Below are 19,176 nucleotides of genomic sequence, written 5' to 3' on the forward strand. Positions count from 1 at the left end.
ATTTTCCATGGTCTGTGGTGCATCTGGTAGCTTGCTATGGAGGGGAGGGAGGGCAAAACAGTTATTCCTTGGGGCATGTTTTGTGTCCTCTCAGTTACATGCAATGGGCTAGTATTATGCCAATGTGTTATGCTGAATGATAATTTTCTTTAATTCACTGACTGGACACTCTGAATTTGTATTTTTGTTTAAAATGACATTTTTAAAAAGACATTTCAAAAATGACTGATAGCAATTTAGGATGACCACTAATTTGTAACACTGTAATGCTTGAGCAGAGAGAGACGAAATGACTGCTAAGTCCCCAGGAAGTTTAAAGGAACTACCTGTTCTCTCAGCAAGAAGGAATACTGCTAACTGCTACGTTTGAATTACCAAGTGACTGTCATGGGACAAGCCTCTCCCCATCTGTGGTTTAAGCTGGTGTTTGCTCTGCAGCAGAGGAGAAGCTTTTGGACTCTGACATGAGCAGACCCAAAGTGGGGCTCCCCCCCTCTCTCTCTCTCTCTACTCCAGCTTGAAAGCTTTCAATCCTGTTGTTGACTGACCACCTTGGCATATTCTGGCTACAATCAGAAACCCCGTTGGAGGAAATCATCCGCATTGCTATTTCCACAATACTCACCGAACCCATCTTCAAACTAAAAGCTTCAGGACACCGAAGTTAGCTAGAAGCCAGCCGATTCACCAAAAGGACACAGACTGTATACCTTTTTGTTTTATGGACTCTAACTCAACCAATCTACCTTTCCCCACTCTGTAACCTATTTGTGTGTATGTGAAAATTGGCATGTTGTTTCTTATTTTATTAGTTCGTTTTGGGTACAATAAAGATAACCTGTTTCTTTGTTAACTCAAGAAAACCTGTCCAATTGGTTCTTGTTATGATCATAGCAAGTAAGTAATCAAACACCTACTGAATTGGCCAGTACATCCACTTTAGGAATTAAAGAACTTTAAGAAAGTTGTGGTCTAACAAGGAGAGGGAAAAAAGGGAAGCCCTTCAACCCCCTCCTCACTTGACTGTAACACTAGATAGACAAAAATAGGGTAAAGACACAAGATAAAGGGGAAAAGTTAAAAGAGTGGACCATAAACAAATGAAGTAATTTTGAATAAACAATAGTAGTATGGCCACATGTTGAAAATAAGTCCATAAAATATGTTAACACCCTGCTCAAGACCAAATTCATTGCATTAACTTTTCTGAAATTCATGATTTTTTCCTCCAGATTTGATTCTTTTCGTACTTGAAGATTATAGGATAGATTGTCCTCTCTGGGTGCTTGACTGATGCAGTGTGACTCTGGTGCCCTGAGCTGTTATCAGGGGAGCATGCATTTGTCCCCCTTTAGGCAGCTGGACCATTCACATAACTTGGAACAATTCCAAGCACAGACCTGCTGCTGGCTGGCCCTGGTGCTTGGAAAGTGGAGGGCAGCTACAGGTCTATCAGGCTTGCAGCTGCATCTCAGGCCTCTGAGATAGGGGCCCCCTCGCTATTATATTGAGAACAGCTAGGAAGCCTCAATTGCATCACAACATCCTTGAGGAAAGGGTCTTAATATAAAAAAGAACATTTGACCTTCTGGCTACAACTTGTCCTAAGATCCCCACCAGCCATTCAATTGGAAGGGACCCAGGGGTGGCCACAGCATCAGGTTTCAGCTGGCACCACTGTGCTGGGGCACACAGTGAGCATCCCGGGAAAATGAGGCAGGGGAATAAGAATGATAACATAAGGCTTGCACTAACGACAGGTATAGGCCCAATTGTGTCAGTGAATGGAATTCCAGGAAATCCCAGGGCAGCACAATGGGACTGGACACCTGACATAATAGGGGGAGATTTTAACAAAGCGGGCCCAGCATGAAGCACACGCCAATGTCATCAATTTGAGTCCCTGGCTATTTGAACTCCCATGTTTCATTTGCATCCTGTTGGAAGCACAAGTTTGGCCTGAACTCAGGACCAGAATGTATATGTATTAACGAGACTCCTCCCCGATTCAGGTGGGCACTTCAACTATCTAATAGAGGCCCAGTTAAGGTGGAAGAGGACAGGAATGGAATGGAGACAGGATGAAGCAAGCTTGCAGAGGTGAACTTAGTTGCGTGGCTGTCCCAATCCCACTGGGTGGGCTTGATTAAAATTGTCCTCAATGGATGTCTGCTGATTCCTCAGGTGCAAGGCAGAGAAAAATCTATCCTTATTAATCTATACTGAAAGAAGATACTACTTAATGAGTGCAAACCAAACAAGAATCAGTGACAACATGCTCTTAGAAAAAGAATAATTGTGGTTAACCAAGAAAATCAAGACAACTAATGTTGAAAAAACACTGGGGGCTAGAAATTCATCTGCTGATTCCTGAGCACAGGGCAACAGCTCACGACGTGCCTACTTGTGGCTTGATTGGGGATACCACAGAAATCTTCTCAGTGGCAGATGGGCCACACACTGTTGCCAAAGTCCAGCAGGTGCCTGGAGGCAGCTTGCCGGTGGCTGGTTAGGGGCCCACAAAGACTCCTATATTTACCCCTTACCAGAGCAGCATTGCTCAGCGGGTCACGGGTGCTGCCGCCGGCCATCCTGTGGAGGAGCTTCCCCTCCACAGGGATGTCCTGGCAGTTGTGGCCAGAGTTTTTTTTAAAAATTGAAACCTCTTCAGAGAGCACCTCAAGATCGAGGAATACCGTGGCTGCAAGAGCAGGTCAGAGGCTAGGAATCCTGCAGCGAGTAACTCATCTCCTGACTCCCCAAAGCCTGTCCACCATCTACAAGGCACAATTCAGGAGTGTGATGGAATACTCTCCACTTGCCTGGATGAGTGCAGCTCCAACAACACTCACGAACCTCAACACCATCCAGGACAAAGCAGCCCACTTGAATGGCATCCCATCCACAAACATTCACTCCCTCCACCACCGACACACAGTGACAGCAGTGTGTACCATCTACAAGATGCACTGCAACAACGCACCAAGGTTCCTTAGACAGTACCTTCCAAACCTCTACCAACTAGAAGGACAAGGGCAGCAAATGCATGGGAACACCACCAGTTGCAAGTTCCCCTCCAAGTCACACACCATCCTGACTTGGAACTATATCGCCGTTCCTTCACTGTCACTGGGTCAAAATCCTGGAAATCCTTTCCTAACTGCACTGTGGGTGTACCAACCTCACGTGGACTACAGCGGTTCAAGAAGGCAGCTCACCACCACCTTCTCGCGCAATTAAGGATGGCCAATAAATGGTGGCCTGGCCAGCGACGCCCACATCCCATGAATGAATACAAAAAAATTGTACATATCTCAACTCTCGAAGTTGCGGGCGTTTCTTTTTTTTTTAGAACATTACAGCGCAGTACAGGTCCTTCGGCCCTCGATGTTGCGCCGACCTGTGAAACCATCTGACCTACACTATTCCATTTTCATCCATATGTCTATCCAATGACCACTTAAATGCCCTTAAAGTTGGCGAGTCTACTACTGTTGCAGGCAGGGCGTTCCACGCCCCTACTACTCTCTGAGTAAAGAAACTACCTCTAACATCTGTCCTATATCTATCACCCCTCAACTTAAAGCTATGTCCCCTCGTGTTTGCCATCACCATCCGAGGAAAAAGACTCTCACTATCCACCCTATCTAACCCTCTGATTATCTTATATGTCTCTAATGGAGTAATGACGGTGAATGCTGACAATGTCACCATAATTACCACAACTAAATTTGGTCAGTGTAGTTTTTACTTAAATTTTATTTTAAAATAGCAGCTTCCAATAAAATAGAGTCATAGAGTTATACAGCACAGAAACAAGCCCTTCGGCCCATCATGTCTGTGCTGGCCATCAAGCACCTATCTATTCGAATCCCAATTTCCAGCATTTGGCCCGTAGCCTTGTATGCTATGGCGTTTGAAGTGCATATCTAAATACTTAAATGTCGTGAGTGTTCCTGCCTCTACCACTCTTTCAGGCAGTGTGTTCCAGATTCCAACCAACCTCTGGGTGAAAACATTTTTCCTCAAATCCCCTCTAAACCTCCTGCCCCTTACCTTAAATCTATGCTCCCTGATTATTGACACCTACATTAAGGGGAAAAAGTTTTTTCCTATCTATCCTACCAATGCCCCTATAGGAATATAGTTGATAGTGATTTTAATTTTTGGTATATTTGTCACTGATCTGAACTGAATGAATACCTTAAGAACTTTAATCCTTCCACATCATGACATAGAAGTCAGCAGAGAATTAAAAAAGACTATTTTGAAAACAAGACTTTCAACGGTTAAGACATTTTCCAACAAAGACAAACTGCATAGGTGACAACTGTAAACATACAATATACAATGTTCGCAAAATTGAATGCTTTTTTTCCTCTGTATTTTTCTGCTTTTGCATTGACTTCCAACTCTTAGACAGAAATATACGCTTAGCAATTCAGGAAAGCAGGCTCACAAAAGACTCTCTAATGTATTTAACCAGTTCCGAAAACTCATACTCAACATCTCAAATGATTTCTATGCAATCTAACGAGCTCGTGTGAAACGGGACTGTCCCTTTTCTCCCAGTTATTTTGTAATCGAGCAGTAAGAACTTCAGGCGCCCTTATCTCTCAGTAAACCGGGCTGCACTGATGTTCCCCCTTGATTTTCTCTATGGCCTAGTATCAGTGAGAGGCGCCTCTTACCGATGATGGGCCGCTGGTTGAGCGGAGCGGCTGAGAGACGGTCCCAGAGCAGGAAGGAGACACACAGCAACAGTGCAATGATGGACGGACGAACGGCCTCCATCCTCACTCCAGCCGCCGCCCCTTAGCTACACCTTACCCCGCCCCCCCAAGTAACCATAGAAACCACATCAGCTGGAGATTGCGCACTGCACTGCACAGCACGCGCACCTGTCCCACGATCCAGCCTCAGGAGGAAAGCAACATGCAAAGCCACTTATCATCGTCTGTCATCAGTCTGCAGCGACTTATTAGCAACAGTTTCATGCGGCATAGATACAACCAACAAATCAAATGAGGATGGGGACGCCAACATTTTCATATTTGCTTAGGCATAACACCATTGTGCAGCTTCTTTCAGTAGATTTGTATTTTCAGATGCACAACCAGCTTTGAGCGGCAAGCATTGAAAAAAATACAAAATATCGAACAGCACTGTAGCAGGAATAGGTAATGTAGTCCCTTGAGCCTGCACGGTCATTCAATGAGACTAAGGCTGGTCTGTATCCTAACATTTTGTTCAAGATGGCTCATGGGCTGTAAGGTCCCTCGGAAGCTCCCTTGCTGTTCAACTTTATCCATGGCCATCTGCTCCCATTTTTAGTGTTTTCTCCCCCAATCTACCCTCTTAAACTGTTTAAACACCCCTGGCTCTTTAATCAGTTCATTTTAGCCCTAACTACAAGCTAACAGCTAGTTTATGTTACCTGGGCCCACTGCCCTCCCCCAGCCATACCTGCTCTTTGTTTTCTCAATGAAATTGATCGCAGTCCGGACGAAACTGAAGAGTGCAACTGGTGATACTTTGATCTCCGATCCTGCTGTCTTCACCGTCCAGAGTGTCCGCGGCCACGGCGTGCGGTAAGTCCATTGAAGAGAAGAAGGAGCAGCGGGACCCTAGGGAAGCCTTGCGAAAAGGTGCCCCGAACACCCAAAAAGCCACGAACGGCTCCTCGGCCGCAGCTTCAAAGCGCCCGCGGGAGATAGCTCGGAGAGCATCTGCAGCGCACTGCTGGTACTGGCGCCCGAGGATGTCGCTCACCTCCCGAAGGACGCGGACTAGACTTCCAGGCGTCGATGGTGGGAACTGAGGAAATGGCTTATTACCTGCACCCCCTTTCCCCCCCCTTCCCCCCCTTCCACCCCCCCTTCCCCTTCCCAGCTCCACTCTCTCAGCTCACCCCCCCTCGCACCCCTTCCCCCCTCACTACCCCTTCCCAGCCCCCCCCCGCACCATCTTCCCTCCTGCACCCCCTTCCCCTGCACCCCCCCCACCCACTTACAGTCCCCTTCCCAGCTCCCCCTCGCACCACCTTCCCTCCAGCCCTCCCCCTCGCACCCCCTCCTCCCACCGGCATCATCCTACACCTGTGGAGGGGCCCTAACAACCCCACTGCCTTGTGGGCCTCTCGGGAGAGACCGAGGCAAAGGGAGTAAACCCGAACAGAAAATCCGGAGCGGAACCCCGTAGGTGGTCATGTGTCATCTTTGGCATGTTTCCGGCAGTTCCTGCAGCCATACCGGTGCCAAACGTCGTGCTCTACACTCCTTTGGACCCCACCAGAAAGGCCGAGAGGGGGGTTTTGACGATTGGACAACTGTCAACCTCCATACATTCGCCCAGGCATGCGCCATGGAGAGGTCACTCCATAGTTGCCTCACAGCGACTCAAACAACACGGAAGGCAGCAGTTACGGGTTATAAGTCCAGCTAAATTGGCGTAGAGATTGGGCGCCACGGGTTGCCTTTGTCGGTGGGAGAGGTCATCGCACCTCACTGGACAGCTACCGCCCGCCTCAAACCGGGCAGCCCCCGGTCAATTAGGTTCTGTCCCGCCACAGTCCACCTGCTTCAATGGGTGCTTGGAGCTCAGTGTCATTGCCCGAAAAGCGGACTGCAACACCGCACCAAACAACATGAAAAAAGGAAAGAAGGTACCAGCCCTTCGCTTTGCAAGCTGGAACGTCAGAACTATGTGTCCTGGCCTGTCGGAAGACCTTACACAAATCAACGATTCTCGGAAGACCGCCATCATTAACAACAAGCTCAGTAGACTCAATGTAGACATTGCAGCACTTCAGGAGACACGCCTCCCCGCCAGTGGATCTCTAGCAGAGCAAGACTACACCTTCTTCTGGCAGGGCAGGGATCCTGAAGAACCAAGACAGCATGGAGTGGGCTTCGCCATCAGAAACTCCTTGCTCAGCATGATAGAGCCTCCCTCAAATGGCTCGGAACGCATACTGTCCATCCGACTGCTCACCACCTCTGGTCCAGTACACCTACTCAGCATCTATGCGCCAACACTCTGCTCCCCACGTGAAGCTAAAGACCAGTTCTACGAGGAACTCCATAACATCATTAGCAGCATCCCAACACCGAACTCCTGTTCCTGCTGGGGGACTTTAATGCCAGGGTTGGGGCCAACCATGACTCATGGCCCTCCTGCCTCGGGCGCTGTGGCGTTGGAAGGATGAATGAGAACGGGCAGAGACTGCTTGAGTTGTGTACCAATCATAACCTCTGCATCACCAACTCGTTCTTTCACACTAAACCCTGTCACCAGGTTTCATGGAGGCACCCAAGATCGCGTCATTGGCACCAGCTAGACCTCATCGTCACAAGGCGAGCCTCCTTAAACAGTGTTCAAATCACACGCAGCTTCCACAGTGCGGACTGCGACACCGACCACTCCCTGGTGTGCAGCAAGGTTAGACTCAGACCAAAGAAGTTGCATCATTCCAAGCAGAAGGGCCACCCGCACATCAACACGAGCAGAATTTCTCATCCACAGCTGTTACATAAGTTTCTAAATTCACTTGTAACAGCCCTTCAAAACACTCCCACAGGGGATGCTGAGACCAAGTGGGCCCACAGCAGAGACGCCATCTATGAGTCAGCTTTGACCACCTACGGAAAACGTGCGAAGAGAAATGCAGACTGGTTTCAATCTCATAATGAAGAGCTGGAACCTGTCATAGCCGCTAAGCGCATTGCACTGTTGAACTACAAGAAAGCCCCCAGCAAGTTAACATCCGTAGCACTTAAAGCAGCCAGAAGCACTGCACAAAGAACAGCCAGGAGCTGCGCAAATGACTACTGGCAACACCTATGCAGTCATATTCAGCTGGCCTCAGACACCGGAAACATCAGAGGAATGTATGATGGCATTAAGAGAGCTTTTGGGCCAACCATCAAGAAGATCGCCCCCCTCAAATCTAAATCAGGGGACATAATCACTGACCAACACAAACAAATGGACTAAAAACAAGAAATGCTGGAACCACTCAGCAGGTCTGGCAGCATCTATGAAAAGAGAAGCAGAGTTAACGTTTCGGGTCAGTGACCCTTCTTCGGAACTGAACCGAAACGTTAACTCTGCTTCTCTTTTCACAGATGCTGCCAGACCTGCTGAGTGGTTCCAGCATTTCTTGTTTTTATTTCAGATTTCCAGCATCCGCAGTATTTTGCTTTTACAAACAAATGGACCGCTGGGTTGAGCTGGACTCCAGGGAGAATGTTGTCACTGAGACTGCCCTCAATGCATCCCAGCCTCTACCAGTCATGGATGAGCTGGACATACAGCCAACAAAATCGGAACTCAGTGATGCCATTGATTCTCTAGCCAGCAGAAAAGCCCCTGGGAAGGACAGCATTGCCCCTGAAATAATCAAGAGTGCAAAGCCTGCTATACTCTCAGCACTACATGAACTGCTATGCCTGTGCTGGGACGAGGGAGCAGTACCTCAGGACATGCGCGATGCCAATATCATCACCCTCTATAAAAACAAAGGTGACCGCGGTGACTGCAACAACTACCGTGGAATCTCCCTGCTCAGCATAGTGGGGAAAGTCTTTGCTCGAGTCGTTCTAAACAGGCTCCAGAAGCTGGCCGAGCACGTCTACCCTGAGGCACAGTGTGGCTTTCGTGCAGAGAGATCGACCGTTGACATGCTGTTCTCCCTTCGTCAGAAACAGGAGAAATGCCGCGAACAACAGATGCCCCTCTACATTGCTTTCATTGATCTCACCAAAGCCTTTGACCTCGTCAGCAGACGTGGTCTCTTCAGACTACTAGAAAAGATTGGATGTCCACCAAAGCTACTAAGGATCATCACCTCATTCCATGACAATATGAAAGGCACAATTCAACATGGCGGCACCTCATCAGACCCCTTTCCTATCCTGAGTGGCATGAAACAGGGTTGTGTTCTCGCACCCACAATTTTTGGGATTTTCTTCTCCCTGCTGCTTTCACATACGTTCAAGTCCTCTGAAGAAGGAATTTTCCTCCACACAAGATCAGATGGCAGGTTGTTCAACCTTGCCTGTCTAAGAGCGAAGACCAAAGTACGGAAGGTCCTCATCAGGGAACTCCTCTTTGCTGACGATGCTGCTTTAACATCTCACACTGAAGAGTGCCTGCAGAGTCTCATCGACAGGTTTGCGGCTGCCTGCAATGAATTTGGCCTAACCATCAGCCTCAAGAAAACGAACATCATGGGGCAGGACGTCAGAAATGCTCCATCCATCAATATTGGCAACCACGCTCTGGAAGTGGTTCAAGAGTTCACCTACCTAGGCTCAACTATCACCAGTAACCTGTCTCTAGATGCAGAAATCAACAAGCGCATGGGAAAGGCTTCCACTGCTATGTCCAGACTGGCCAACAGAGTGTGGGAAAATGGCGCACTGACACGGAACACAAAAGTCCGAGTGTATCAAGCCTGTGTCCTCAGTACCTTGCTCTATGGCAGCGAGGCTTGGACAACGTATGTCAGCCAAGAGCGACGTCTCAATTCATTCCATCTTCGCTGCCTCCTGAGAATACTTGGCATCAGGTGGCAGGACCGTATCTCCAACACAGAAGTCCTCGAGGCGGCCAACATCCCCTGCTTATACACACTACTGAGTCAGCGGCGCTTGAGATGGCTCGGCCATGTGAGCTGCATGGAAGATGACAGGATCCCCAAAGACACATTGTACAGCGAGCTCGCCACTGGTATCAGACCCATCGGCCGTCCATGTCTCCGCTTTAAAGACGTCTGCAAACGCGACATGAAGTCCTGTGACACTGATCTGAAGTCGTGGGAGTCAGTTGCCAGCGTTCGCCAGAGCTGGCGGGCAGCCATAAAGGCGGGGCTAAAGTGTGGCGAGTCGAAGAGACTTAGCAGTTGGCAGGAAAAAAGACAAAAGCGCAAGGGGAGAGCCAACTGTGTAACAGCCCTGACAAACAAATTTTTCTGCAGCACCTGTGGAAGAACCAGTCACTCTAGAATTGGCCTTTATAGCCGCTCCAGGCGCTGCTGCACAAACCACTGACCACCTCCAGGCGCTTACCCATTGTCTCTCGAGATAAGGAGGCCAAAGAAAAAAAAATGCCCTACGATCCTTGGCTAGCAAAAATCTATCGATCTCAGATTTTAAATTGTTATTAAGTTGCATTTATTGCTTTTTGTGGGAGTTCCACATATCTTTTGCAAGAAAAAGTTTCCTAACTTCTCTCCTGAATGGCCTCAATCAAATCGTCCCTTAACCTTTTATATTCCAAGGAATGGTTTATGTAATCTCTCGTTTTATGCATTTGCAGCATGTTGGTATCACATGTAAGACCAGCATTTATTGCCCATCCCTAATTTCCCTTGAGAAGGTGGCGGTGAGTCACTTTCTTGGCAACTCACTGGCTTGGTCGGTCATTTCAGAGGGCAACTAATAATTAACCACATTGCTGTGGGTTTGGAGTCACATGTCGGCCAGTCTGGGCAAGAGCAGCAGGTTTCCTTCCTTAAAGGACATTAGTGAATGACTGTATTTTTTTACACCATTCTGTTTGTTTCATGGTCACCATTACTGATAATAGCTTTTTGTTCCATTCATTGAATTTAAATGTTTCAGCTACCATTGTGGGATTTGAACTCATGTCTCTGGATCATGATAAAGGTCTGATGAAAAGTCATCGGTCTGAAACATTGGGCTCGATTTTCAGTTGCTGATGGGGGTAAATACCGGTGTGGGCGCGCATCAAAATCGCGCGCCCGGAGGTTGTCACTGGATCCCGATGCCTGTGGAATGTGACACAATTTTCAAAGGGAGGAACAGTTTTAAATTTTCAATTGATAGGCACAGGGAAAACGTAGTGTCTGGGACACGTCAAAGTGCAGCTGTTGTGAACACAATGGGGAGCCATGAGGGCTAATGGATGCATTGGTCAACAAACTTAAGAAGCAGAGAAAAATGCTTAGTTGGTCAACCAGCGGCACACAGTTGCCATTGCTGGTACTGAGAGGCATGCATTTTTGAGCTGTGAGTTGTAGGACTCCTGAGAGGGATGTGAGGCTGCTGGCATCCCTGGTGAACGTTCGAACACCAGCTAAGGGAGTTGAATTGGGAACAGGCTACTCTGACATTGGACAGAGTAGTGAGGAGGAGCTTTAGCAGATGCATCCTCCTGGTCAGGAGATCAGTGGATCACAGGGAGGGACTGCAATGGGAAGAAGGCGCTACCCAAGACATTTGGTCCACCGCCCAAGAGTTAGCCAGTGCTGTAGGAGACTGCATCTATCCAGGCAGATGGTCTCAGACATTTGTGCTCTGATCCACAATGACCTGAGACCTCGTGGACCCCTATGGCAGTCCCCTACTTGCAGCCGTCAAGGTCACCATCGCCCTGAATTTTTATACTTCTCAGTTGTTCCAAGGATCAGCTGCAGATCTAGGTGGCATCTTGCAGCTGGCAGTTCATCACGCCATTAGACGTGTCACCGATGCCCTATTCTGGAGGGCAGAGGACTAAATCCATTTTGAGACAGATGGGCCAGCCACCATTGATGTGTTCCTTCAGGTCCAGGAGTCATTGATTGCACCCACATAGCCATCAAGGCACTGACAGACCAGCCAGCCAGATTCCTGGACAGAAAAGGCTTCCACTCATTGAACGTTCAGCTGGTCTGTGACCACAGGAAGTAAAGCCTGCAGGTCTGTGCCCAGTTCCTGGGCAGCTGTCATGACTCCTTTATCCTGCGAGAGTCCCAGGTGCTACATCTCTTCAAGCTAACATCCAGACTCCGTAGGTGGCTGCTTGGAGATAAGGGTTATTCCCTGAAGAGCTTGCTCCTGTAGCCAGTCCGGTACCCAGACACGGACGGTGAGAGGCACTACAACCAGAGCCATCTACGAACACGAACCTGTATTGAACAGACCATTAGGATCTTGAAGATGCGCTTCCGTTGCCTTGATGTGTCAGGTGCTGCCCTCCAGTACGAGCCAGCCAGAGTGTCTCATATTGTGGTCGCATCCTGCGTGCTGCACAACATGACTATACAAAGAGAACTGGAGCTTGATGAAGAAGGGGACCTGGAATGCCACTCTTCCTCGGAGGAGGATGAAGGGGACACTACAGAGGAGCCTGGTACCCAGGCATTGGAGGAAGACCGCCAAGGCGGTCTCAGGCCTCATGGCGTTCGGCAGGCTGGCTTGGCCACAAGGGCGATGCTGATTCAGCAACATTTCCCTTGAGCGCCTCTCAGCCCTTATGACAGATGACTGTGTAATTCAACTTCCATCAGACAAAGAAATTATGCAGCATGCGCACACACCTGAAGAATCCCATTGCCACCCCAAAAACACTGAGAACGGGGTCTCCACCGCAAACATTCTCCCACATCACAGATCATGGCACCACAACAAACACAGGCCATCCCCCACTCCTGCAACTCCATTTCCCTATCGACATGTAGCAATAATGACACAAAGTCTGATCAAAAGCAGAAGTAATTATTATTAAAGGAAATGTCAATGAAAAAACAAATTGAGAAAACTTCACCCTGGTGACTCAAAAATTGCAACTAACAACATTCTTGTCCACTTCTACGGGATGCTCCCCCTGTAGCTGAGGATGAGATGGATGCTGCCTGCCCCATTGTCTCAATGCCTGTGGCTTCCATTCTCATTGTTGAGGTGCCGGTGGGGGCTCCTCCACAGGATGCTGCACCTGAGTCCTTGCTGGGACAGCCTCTGTCATAGGGCCTTGTGGCATGGTTGCTTCTTTAGTTGGAAGGTCCAAGGAGGTGAGGGATGAGATGATGCCGGAGCCCTCTGAGGGGTGGCTCCCACATCAGCCTCTTTGACTGCCTCAGCCCTTTCATGGCACCCTTGCATGCTGGTGAGGCCACCAGATGGGACGCAGCTGGATTCCACTCCAAGGATCTCTGCGCCATCAGCAACACTGAGCAGTCCATGCTACAGAGAGTCTCCTTCTTCTTGTGCATATCAGCATGCTGCTCCTGCAACCATTCACAGTGGTGCTGCATATGGCTCTCCAAGAGGTTGGTCACTCTCTCAATGGAGGAGCTCATGCGATTGAATCCCTAAGTCATAATGTTGCACATGGGCCGCATGGACTCCTCCATTGTCTGCCCATGGCTCCGCAATGCCTCTGGGATCTCCGACGTACGGGAAAACATCTGCCTCCGATGCGCCAGAAAAACCCTCCTTGTTAGTGACACTGGAGGCCCAGCAACTTTGCCTAGCAATGCATGGCTGTGTCTGTCCTCCGTCCACTGAAGGGAACTGCCCACAACTGACTCTGCCTCACTCTCCTCCTCCCATTTACTTGTGATGTGCAGCTCAGTCAGTGCTCCCCGTTCTAATCTTGATTGAAACGCAAATGGGATGAGTGTGTCTGATCTGGTGGAAGATGCTGAAAAGTAATGTGACGATGCAGGCTCTGGAACATCTCTCCCCAATGAGGAGGCCGGCGACGACTGGGCTGGGACACTCTGCTGCTGCTCTGATTCTTGCCCTCTGGCAAACACAAGAAGGTGGTGATGAGAACTCGGACTACTCAGCAGGTACCTCAGCACAACCAACTCAATAGATGACAGCGGTCAAAGAGCCACAGTGCATATTGGACAGGTGTTGCCTGCATGTCCTTCACCTAAAGACAGAGCAATCAAATGACCCTGCTCTTCACAGCTTCTTGTCTTGCCCTCGCCAACGGCCTGTCGCCATGGCACACCCGCAATGTCCACCGCAGCCTCCTCCATCAGTGTCAGATTGTGCAGGTCCCCTGCACCACCACCTGTACAAGACATCAGGCGACTGTTGTGAGCTCTCTTTTCCTGCAGGATGAGGAGAGAATGATGTATGAGAGGCCTGGCCTCCCTCACCTACTATAGCATGACATTGACATGAACTGTTGCGCTCCTCAGTGATGCCCACTTATCAATTGCGCCCTGTATATGAGGGTGCCTGATTTCTCAGTGGCGCAGTGGTTAGCACCGCAGCCTCACAGCTCCAGCGACCCGGGTTCAATTCTGGGTACTGCCTGTGCGGAGTTTGCAAGTTCTCCCTGTGACTGCGTGGGTTTTCGCCGGGTGCTCCAGTTTCCTCCCACAAGCCAAAGACTTGCAGGTTGATAGGTAAATTGGTCATTATAAATTGCCCCTAGTATAGGTAGGTGGTAGGGGAATATAGGGACAGGTGGGGATATGGTAGGAAAAATGGGATTAATGTAGGATTAGTATGAAGGGGTAGTTGATGGTTGGCACAGACTCGGTGGGCCGAAGGGTCTGTTTCAGTGCTGTATCTCTAAAAATAAATTTAAAAAAATAAAAAACTGGCCACTAGATCTGACAATGTTCGGGAGAACTATGGGCACTCAGACTGGTCAGTTCCTGTGCATGCTGGTGTATACAGAATTAGAGGCCTGTCACCTGGATGTCACTTGCCATTCACCTTTCCAGACCTTATCAGGTCATTGAATCTTTTACGACAGTGGACCACGTCCTTCCAGTCACTCCTCTACTGCTGACCTCTGTCGCAAACTCGATCCAGGCCCTTTTGGTGTCTCTGGGCGGATTTCTTCTACCGGACGCCAAGAACAATATCTCGCGCCTCTCACCAACTGCCTCGATTAATGCCTCAAGAGAGGCATCTGAGAACTTTGCCGTTGCCTATGGACATCTGCCCGTGCCAATGCTGGCGTTCTGCAAACCCTCCTGCCCCATCTCCTCAGTGAATGGCAATCCCTGTCATGGCTATTGCTCGCCTTTTCAAAGGGCCCTCTGTTTCTAGCTCCCGCCTCCAGACAGCCCCGATGCCACTAATTGGGCACCGAACTCACCCCCTGCCATTTATCTCCTTTGCATTTTACAATCCTGTCACATCACTGACACTGACACGATGTGGGGCTGGGACCCGGAAATGTTCTCATGTTGGGTTCCCAATCCCAGATTGAAAATCCAGGCCATTAATTCTTTTTCTCGCTCCACAGATGCTATCTGACCTGCTGCATATTTTCAACATTTTCTATTTTTATTTCAGATTTCCAGCATCTGCAGTATTTTGATTTTTTTCTCTGGATCATTAGTCCAGGCCTCTGGATTACTAGTCCAGTAATATAACTTCTATGTCCTATAATCCTTGTCATCTAACCCTTGGACCCTGATAACATTCTGCTGAATCTGCACTGCACTCCTTCCATGGGCAATATATCCTTTCTAAGGTGTGGTGCCCAGACCACTTCAGATGTGCTCCAACCAGGGCTTTGTGTACTGTAGCAAAACTTCCTCCCCTTCATATTATAGCTCTCTAGTTATAAAGGAATACAGTTATAAAATCAGTCAATAATAAAATAGTCAATGCACAGTAAATAATTTTGAGGAGCAAATGAAGCTCCTCCAAGGGTATCTTGATAAGATGGTGACATGTACAACAAATGGCAGATAAAATTCAAAGTCTGTAATTGTGAGGTGTATTAATCAGTAAGAACAGGAGATTAACAAGGTACTACATTGAACTGTCCAAAATAGTCAAAGCACTTAATACATTTTAATTGACTCCTATGGTACTGGCAAATGTGCTTGGGTTGTTTTCATTCATCTGCCACCTAATAAAAAGTGGGTGGAGTTGTTGCACAGTACTGAATAAGGGCATCCATCATGAAACGTAAAGGACTAGTAGCATTCTGCAAAAAGCACTGAAGCAGTAAAATGTTAATTTAAATTCAAAATGGAAAAATAAATATTAATTTTGACAATAGCAGAATCTCCTTTAAGGCATCTAAACTGCACCTCAGGAAGCTGTAGTGCCAGGTTTTTATGGGGCAGTTATTAGAGAGAATCTGTGTGAAAAGCCCTTTGAAATTCATCGCACATAGTATAAATTACTGCCTCCTCTTTAGGCACAGTCTGGTGCAAAAAGCAAAAAATATGTAGAGGACGTTTGGATGAGAATGGGAGAAAAAGAATAGTGCTCATTTTCCCTCTGCATTGCTACATTTTCTGGACACAAATTGGCAGCAGGCTAGAGGAAAATTGGTCCCAAGCTATCACTTCCTCCAAAAAGTCAGAAAGTTTGGTTTGTCAAGATCTTTCCCAGTTGAATCCCACTTGTCTGGTTCTTATTATTTTAGAGGTACTCCTGAATTTTACTCCTGATAATTGAATTTATTATTTTACGTAGTATTGAAGTATGATTAATTGGGTTTATAATAAAAATAGAAGATGTTGAGGCAGCAGCTGTGGAAACATAGGCCAGGATTTTACGGTAGGCAGACAGGAGCTGGCCACCAACTGAAAAGTCGGTGGCGAACCCGCTTCCGCCTCGCCTGGGGATCCGACCCGTATTTTGCGGGTCCACGGGCTTCCATTGGTGTGAGGTAGGACTTCCACCCGCTTGATGTAGGAAGTCCCGCCTAATAGAGCTGCTGGCCACCGGGAGCCCAGCACTGGGAGCCGGGAAGGCAGGTAAGTTTTGGCTGTTTCGCCGGGGGTAATCGGTCGAGCCCCGGCGAGGCAAGGGTGGTTGATTGGGGGGAAGGGGGGTGTGTTGGGTGTTGAGGGTGGTTGGGATAGTGGAGGTGGCCCTCCAATGGCACAGGGTGCCCGAACATGAGGGCACCCTCCAGGACGTTCGAGAGCCACTTGGTTTTGTTAGGCGGCTTCTCTCGGCTCCTGGATGCCCGCTTGCCATGCATAAAATCTGCGTGGAGGCGGCCGGAGGCCATTAAGTGGTTGTTAAGTGGCCACTTAAGAGCCTTGATTGGCCTGGGGCGGGCGGGCCATTTTTCGATGCTGCCTGCCTGTGGAAAGTGGCGGCGGAGGCGGGAGCGGGTTGGGACGGTCTCCCGGAGCCTGCCGCTCCATTTTACGGCACCATCACGCTCGTCGGGGTGGCGTAAAATTCCAGGCATAGTTAATGTTTCAGGTAGATGACCTTTTGCTCATAGTTGCTTCTACTTTAACACACCCTTTTGAAAATGAGCATCGTGTCACCCTGGTGCCTGTCTATTGATACCTCCTGAATGATCATAGGCATCCTGGTAATCATTGTCAATGTGTCAAAAAACTCCTCCTCTATATCTTGTACTCTGGAATATTTTCCATCTATTCTTGGGAATTTATTTGTTTGAGCCCTTTTAACCTGTCTAGTTTTTTAAAATCTCATTTCTATTGAAGTCTTTGAATAGAAAGAGTTTTGTCTTCACCATCTGGATGCGAATCTGGTGGGATGGATCGATGTCACTTAATGGAACCCACCATATTTTCATCCCATTAATTATAACTAGAATCCTGACATCAGGGCCTTGACATTAACCTCCCCCACGATAGGCAATCGCCATCCTCACCAACACCCCCAAGCACCGAAGACCAAACCCTCCCACGATTGTGGCCGATTCCCCCACCACCAAACACCAATCTCTGGCCTTCCCCCTTGCATGATGGCTTCTCCCTCCCTCCTCCTAGGCTTCAATCCTGGCCTACCTCCTCTCGATTGCCAGGGACTATCCCCAACATCCTCGGCTGCAGCATCAAGCTGCCGGTTTTCCCACACAGCAGCCAGCCAGCTTGTCAATTTGACTAGTTGCTTGGCAGAAAACGGAAGTGTGGTCCTATCATTAAATTCGGCAGGACCGCCGTGTCCCGGCCTCAATGCATTCCCCAGCCATTTTCGCCTCCCCCCACCCTGGTCCTGTAAATATTGGAGTCCGCTGTCCACTTAGGTGAATTTGCACCCAATATTCCTTTTAAAATGGGCACCCAGTGTTGCTTGGTAGATGCGTCAAGGCATAAGAATTTCTAAAGAAGCATTGTAGGTATGATAAATGTGTTGTAAAAAGTGCATTACTAAATATATTTTTACAGCCTTCACTGTTTTCACCTACTCAATACAGTTTTGACTTTGGGATTTATGCCTTCTGCGACAGGGATTCTGTTCACCACCCATGGCACATGCAACAGAGGAAATATAGTTTTTCCTTTGGTAACACCACAATGTGATTTAGAAGAGGATGAAAAGAATGAAGAGGAACAACACAGAAGACTATTAAGTTTTAACTATTAAGTTCTGTGTCCTCTCCAGCATGTCTCTGCTATAAATACTATATCAGATCCCTCCGTAGTTATTTGTGTTTCGAATTCTGATGGGTTTTTTTTAATGTTGACTTTTTTCCATTTCTGTTATTATCTCATGTAATTTTTTGATATCCCTTACTCGCTCCACAGCTGTTTTTTTTCTCTCACAGTCCAAAAGCCTCTTTCTTGCCCTTTTTCCTCTGATAGTATTTTCTCAGTATTTTTTTCAGCTAAGTTTTCTGTTTCTATTCCAAAAGCTTTAATAATCATACTTTCACTTTCTGATCTCAAAGTAACACTTTCCCCAAGCCCCGCCATATTAAATTACATCTTCCTCCACTGTTCTATTTACCCTCACTACATGGGTATTGGTGATTATTGTTCAGGTAAAGGCTTGCCCTTCCACATTGCCTTCCTTTGTAACAGAACTCACTTCAATGCCCTCAGAATGTGAACCCTCCTCCCTCCTGCACCAGCCCTGCTGCCACATCTTGACTTTAATCTTCCTTCTGTTAACCTGTCCAGCAAGAAACACAGGAAGCAATCTGGGGATTACAACACTGAAATCTTGTTTCTCAATCTTCTATCTAACTCCTTAACTAACTGCCTCTGTAGCATTTTTTCCCTGTATTTTTGATTCCAACGTGGACTATGACTTTTGATAGTTCTCCCTCTCTTCTGAATTTTTCCACTCATTCCTTGATGTCCTTCATCCTGGCACGAGGGAGGCAGCACACCACTTGGGATTCCAAGTCACTGCTCCAAGAAGGCAAGTGATAGGGAGTTCTTAGAGTAGAGGTTTGACAAAATTTGATAAACATTCTAGTGATCAAGGAGTTTGGTATGTTTGGCAGACCATCACAGCCAATGTATTGATCAGATGTCCATCTGATTGCTGTTGTAAGATAGAGGTTGGAAGCTGTGGTATTGGGTTGTGTTATGATTGGCAATGGAGGTTGTTGGGCAGCTGGAGGAAGGGTTTTCATGGCCAGCTGGAGGGATGATCCAGGGATGGAGGAGAGAATAATGGTCTGGGAGTGCTTGGTGAGCCTGAGCTGCGATAGCCTGGGACTTGAGTTGTCTTTGTGGTC

General features: G+C 48.0%; 1 protein-coding gene across 1 annotated transcript in view; it reads right to left on the reverse strand.

Moving 5' to 3' along the window:
* The window catches only part of LOC137370275 (gamma-glutamyl hydrolase-like), a 38,754-nt gene extending 33,960 nt beyond the window's left edge, over window positions 1-4,794 (reverse strand). The window contains exon 1 of the mRNA XM_068032651.1: window positions 4,692-4,794. Coding sequence (XP_067888752.1) covers window positions 4,692-4,794 — 103 coding nt within the window. The remainder of the gene's footprint in view (window positions 1-4,691) is intronic.
* Between the last annotated feature and the right edge of the window lie 14,382 nt (window positions 4,795-19,176).

This window comes from Heterodontus francisci, chromosome 5 (assembly GCF_036365525.1).
Source record: "Heterodontus francisci isolate sHetFra1 chromosome 5, sHetFra1.hap1, whole genome shotgun sequence".
Classification (NCBI taxonomy): Eukaryota; Metazoa; Chordata; class Chondrichthyes; order Heterodontiformes; family Heterodontidae; genus Heterodontus; species Heterodontus francisci.